Source organism: Culex quinquefasciatus, chromosome 3 (assembly GCF_015732765.1).
Source record: "Culex quinquefasciatus strain JHB chromosome 3, VPISU_Cqui_1.0_pri_paternal, whole genome shotgun sequence".
In the NCBI taxonomy this organism is placed as follows: domain Eukaryota; kingdom Metazoa; phylum Arthropoda; class Insecta; order Diptera; family Culicidae; genus Culex; species Culex quinquefasciatus.
Window position 1 is genome coordinate 89,462,672 of NC_051863.1, and position 4,747 is coordinate 89,467,418.

General features: G+C 46.2%; 1 protein-coding gene across 1 annotated transcript; it reads left to right on the plus strand.

The window, feature by feature from the left end:
- The first annotated feature begins 691 nt into the window (after window positions 1-691).
- Window positions 692-2,569, plus strand: LOC119769052. The gene is made up of 2 exons (XM_038260941.1): window positions 692-1,432; window positions 1,478-2,569. The coding sequence occupies exons 1-2, from the start codon at window positions 692-694 to the stop codon at window positions 2,567-2,569; spliced, it is 1,833 nt and encodes a 610-aa protein (XP_038116869.1).
- Window positions 2,570-4,747: the final 2,178 nt, after the last annotated feature.

Consider the following 4,747-nt stretch of genomic DNA (forward strand, 5'->3'; position numbering starts at 1 on the left):
AGTATTGGAGTTGTAATTTTGATTTAAAAAATAATTAAATAAAACATTTTGAAAAAGAAATAGATCTTATTTACCCTATGATCAATACGACAAAAGCTGTATCAAGTAGGCGAAAACTTGTGTTGGTTGCTGCAAGTGTCAGTTCGATTGGGAGCACTTCCCAACCAGATTGCTTTGATTAAAACCTGTACAACTAGCAACCCTGTACGAATTCTAGCGCGCAACGGCGCGACGTTGCCACGCTGATCGAACGAGCCACGAACGACGAAACACGAAGGACGACAAGAAGGACGACGAACGACGACGAGAGAAAAACCGCCATTTTGCGGTACCAGTTCCCTTTCACCCTCGGTAGAGTCAACGCTTTTTCACGTTTAATTAGTTATTAAAGTTAGTGTTTAAAGAAAGTCCGAGTGTTTTACTTCACCACACCCACGGCCATTGGAACCCAAAATTACAGTCCACCCGTGAACATTCCGCCTTTTTCCGTGGGGCCAACGTGCCGGCCCGAACATTGGTCCAATCGACCCGGATTTGGACATCCGGCGTGGATGTGGTGAAGAAGCCCGGTGAAAAGAAGGAGGCAAACGAGCCTCAGAGTGCAAAACGGACAGTTCCCGTGCAACCCAACTCCGTGTGAAAAGAAGAAGAAACAAACCAACGAAACAAAAGTGCAGTGAAAAAGTGCAAAATGCCGCCGAAAGTTCAACGAACCCCGGCGAAGAAGCAGACGGAAGAAGATGAGTTGGACGGCCTGATCCACCTCCGGAACCAGGAGATGGACACCCTCGAGGAGCTCCAAACGGAACTCACTGGTTGGGCACGAGCTGATCATACGGCTTCGGATGTCCGATCGCATCTCAAGAACTTGGAGCGGATCAACAACGACTTCGGCAACCTCCACCAGCGAATTGTCCTCCTGACCGACTCCAAGACTCGGGGTCCACACGACGCGAAGAGGAAGGAGTTCAGAAAGCTGCACGACCAGATCTCCAGAACTCTTGAACGATGGGCGGATGACCTTGCACCCGCTGTCGCTGCAGGTCCATCTACGGCACTCCAACCAGCCAGGGTCCAACCGGTGATCATCTCTCAACCCCTGCCCAGAATCATCCCAAAGTTCGACGGCAAGTACGAGTCCTGGGACAGATTCAAGGTAATGTTTAAGGACGTCGTGGACAAGTCAAACGAACCGGCCAGGATCAAGCTCTACCACCTGGAACAAGCCTTGATCGGAGAAGCTGCAGGTTCGATCGACGAAAAGACCATCCAGGATGGCAACTACGAGCGAGCCTGGGAACTGCTGGAAGAGCGGTTCGAGGACAAGCGGCGGATGGTCGATCTCCACATCGGCGGTCTGCTGGGAGTGCAGAAGTTGGAAGAGGAGAGCCACGTGGATTTGAGGGCACTGCTGGAGGAATTCATCAGCCACGTCGAGAACCTAAAATTTCTAGGGCAAGAGTTCTCCGGTGTGTAGGAGCAGATTGCAGTCTACCTTCTGGCGCACGCTTTGGACGATGTGACTTACAAGCTCTGGGAGGGAACCATCAAGCGCGGAGAGCTCCCCAAGTACGACGAGGCCATCAAGTTCCTGAAAGACCGTGTCTTCGTTCTGGAGCGTTGGGAAGCTACTAAGAAGGCTGCAACGAAACGAAGTCATCCAGTGACTGTACACGAGCAGCCCTACCACATCGCTAATACAGCCGTCACGTTGCAGCCTGGAATCCGGTGCAATTTCTGCAACGGACGTCACCTGACCTTCAAGTGCGCTGTCTTCAATGGCCTTAAGGTGTCCCAGCGCATGACTGCGGTCAGAGAGAAGAACCTGTGCCAAAATTGCTTGCGGAGTGGGCACCACTGGAAGGAATGTGGATCCCAGCACTCGTGCCGCAAGTGTCAACGAAGACACAGCACGCTGCTACACCGGCACCCACCTGCGTCCCGAATCTCAGGCCAACCGCATTCGCAACCCTCACCATCCTGTCACAAAGCACCGATGGTCAACGCCATGTTGCCCACAGCACTGGTCACTTTGCGTGACAACGAGAACCAACCTGTGCCGTGTCGCATCCTTATGGACAGCGGATCACAGGTAAACTTTATTTCAAAATCCATGGCAGCTCGACTGAAGCTGCCAAAAACGGCTTCAAACGTTCCCATCTGCGGCATCGGGGATGTTAAGACCTACGCCAAGGAGTCCGTAATTGTTCAGCTTCAGTCACGGGTCAGCAACTTTACCGCAAACGCACAGTGTTTCGTCGTTCCGAAAGTGACCGGAACGGTGCCGTCTTCGCCGGTTGACATCACGGAGTGGCCAATACCCATTGGCACCCAGCTGGCAGATCCAACATTCCACAAGCCGGACCGCATCGATATGCTACTGGGAGTTGCGATGTTCTTCCGGTTGCTGAAAACGGGTCTTATTGAGTTGGATGGCAATCAACCGGATCTGCGCGAAACTCACCTTGGTTGGGTCATTGCTGGACAAGGTTCCGTCCATGATGAACTGCATCCTCCATTTCCGGTCAACGTAGGTATGGCGATTTGTGATCCGTTCCAGAGAAAGTAAAAGGTTTAGCTGGAAACTTCTTCCCAGCCCGGGGGAGTATGTTGGTTGCTGCAAGTGTCAGTTCGATTGGGAGCACTTCCCAACCAGATTGCTTTGATTAAAACCTGTACAACTAGCAACCCTGTACGAATTCTAGCGCGCAACGGCGCGACGTTGCCACGCTGATCGAACGAGCCACGAACGACGAAACACGAAGGACGACAAGAAGGACGACGAACGACGACGAGAGAAAAAACCGCCATTTTGCGGTACCAGTTCCCTTTCACCCTCGGTAGAGTCAACACGCTTTTTCACGTTTAATTAGTTATTAAAGTTAGTGTTTAAAGAAAGTCCGAGTGTTTTACTTCACCACACCCACGGCCATTGGAACCCAAAATTACAGTCCACCCGTGAACATTCCGCCTTTTTCCGTGGGGCCAACGTGCCGGCCCGAACAACTTGTTTTACCCCTAATCCGACAAAATGCTAAATAATATTTTAATTAATTCTAAATGGCATTTTTCCCAATCAAATTTAAAATTTCAAAACCTCAATCTTAAGTAAAATTTTCTGAGGATTCCGAATATGTCAAAATTGAGACCAAAAAGTGCCGCTATGGAGGCCTACAGGGCAAAAACTAACGTTGTAAAATGTTTGTTCTAGAAAAATCGTAAAACTATGAGAAAAACTGCGATTGGCCAAAAAGTTAAAACCGTAGGCTTATAGTCCATGAAATTACCTATCTTTTGACCTATGGGAGTATGGGTGTTGGAGGCTGTTGCAAAAGATATTAAGGTTTTAAAAAAATCCATTTTTAACAGTAATTTGCAAAAGCTAAGAGAAAAGTCAAACCAATCCTGGATGTCTATAGCACATCTTGAAGGGCTTTAAAAGGCCATTCGAATGCATCTAAGAGAGTTGGAATTGATAAAGTTTTACGGAAATGCGAGCAATTTTAAGATTTTTCATGTTTTTTGGACCTCAAACTTCAATGCCCGTTTTACCCCACTTCCCTTTGTCGTAGAGGGCTCATATTTGGCATGAGTTCATCTCATGTATAGACAAACAAACCCTGAAAGTTTCATGCAAATCGGAGCACCTCGATACGACCTGTTTCACATCGGTGAAAAACTCGCTCTTAATCATACAGCTGGTGTAATCGTCTATTTGAAATGCTAATTTGAATATTTTTAGATTCCTTTTTATTTTTGCCAATAAATAATTCTAGATTACTTTTTCAAAACCACTAATGCGCCATGGGTTTCTTATTTACATAGGACCTTTATAAAAGTAAGCGAGAATTACAATTTGCAAGAAGTTTTTCTCAAAAGTAGTTTTAAGGGTAATATCTCAAAATTAACACCATGAATGTGTTCAATTAAGAACCATTATCTTAAAAACACCAAACGGGAATTGACATGTTTTGAATATCCAATTGATAAAAAGTGATATGTTCACATAACAATATTTTTTAACATACCTTGTAAATGATCTCTAAATCCATCCAATCAATTTCCTAAGATGAATACAATGATGTGATGATGGTTGTCCAGAAATTGCTGTCCTGTGAAAGAGAAGAGAACACAAAGTATCAATTCCCAAATGAAAATCCAAATCATTTTTGTAAAGATACTCCGCCTTTACAATAATTATTAAATGTAACTACTACAAAATGAAATCAAACAATACTTATCTGAATAAAAACGAGAATTCCGTTGTCGAAATGACCGGATTTGTCCAATGCAAATGATGGCTACCGGAACGATGGAGGCCCAAAATCTTCCGGTGGAAGATGGTGCTGCTAAATAGGTAGGACCCGCCCCGTTGGAGACAGTTACAAAACGCAGCTGCTTATTAGATTGCTCCGTTTTGCCTCCTCCTCCTTCAGAGGCTGAAAAAAATATATTTGAACCGGGCTTTTGACGGAGGGACAAGCTGCAGCAGAACAAAAACTTTGGGGTAAGATAAATAAATAATACCTTGCGACTGCAAAGCTCAACAGGCAAAACTAGCACCGTCTGCCATAGGAAGAATCTGGAGATTGTAGAGCTTCCGTAGAGCTGAATGATGGTGACCATACCGGCAACGGGGATTCCTCTTCTGACTTCTTCTGTGACAGGTGCAAAAGTCGATCGCGAAAAACCTCCTCCAAATTCTTTTGCAAACCACATCCCCACATAAACAAATTAATACACACGC

What these genes read in the sequence shown, in the direction of transcription:
- LOC119769052 (XM_038260941.1), top strand. Translation starts at nt 692, where the DNA reads ATGCCGCCGAAAGTTCAACGAACCCCGGCGAAGAAGCAGACGGAAGAA. An exon ending in TGGAGGAATTCATCAGCCAC is followed by an intron (nt 1,433 to 1,477) that starts GTCGAGAACCTA and finishes TCCGGTGTGTAG; the next exon opens with GAGCAGATTGCAGTCTACCT.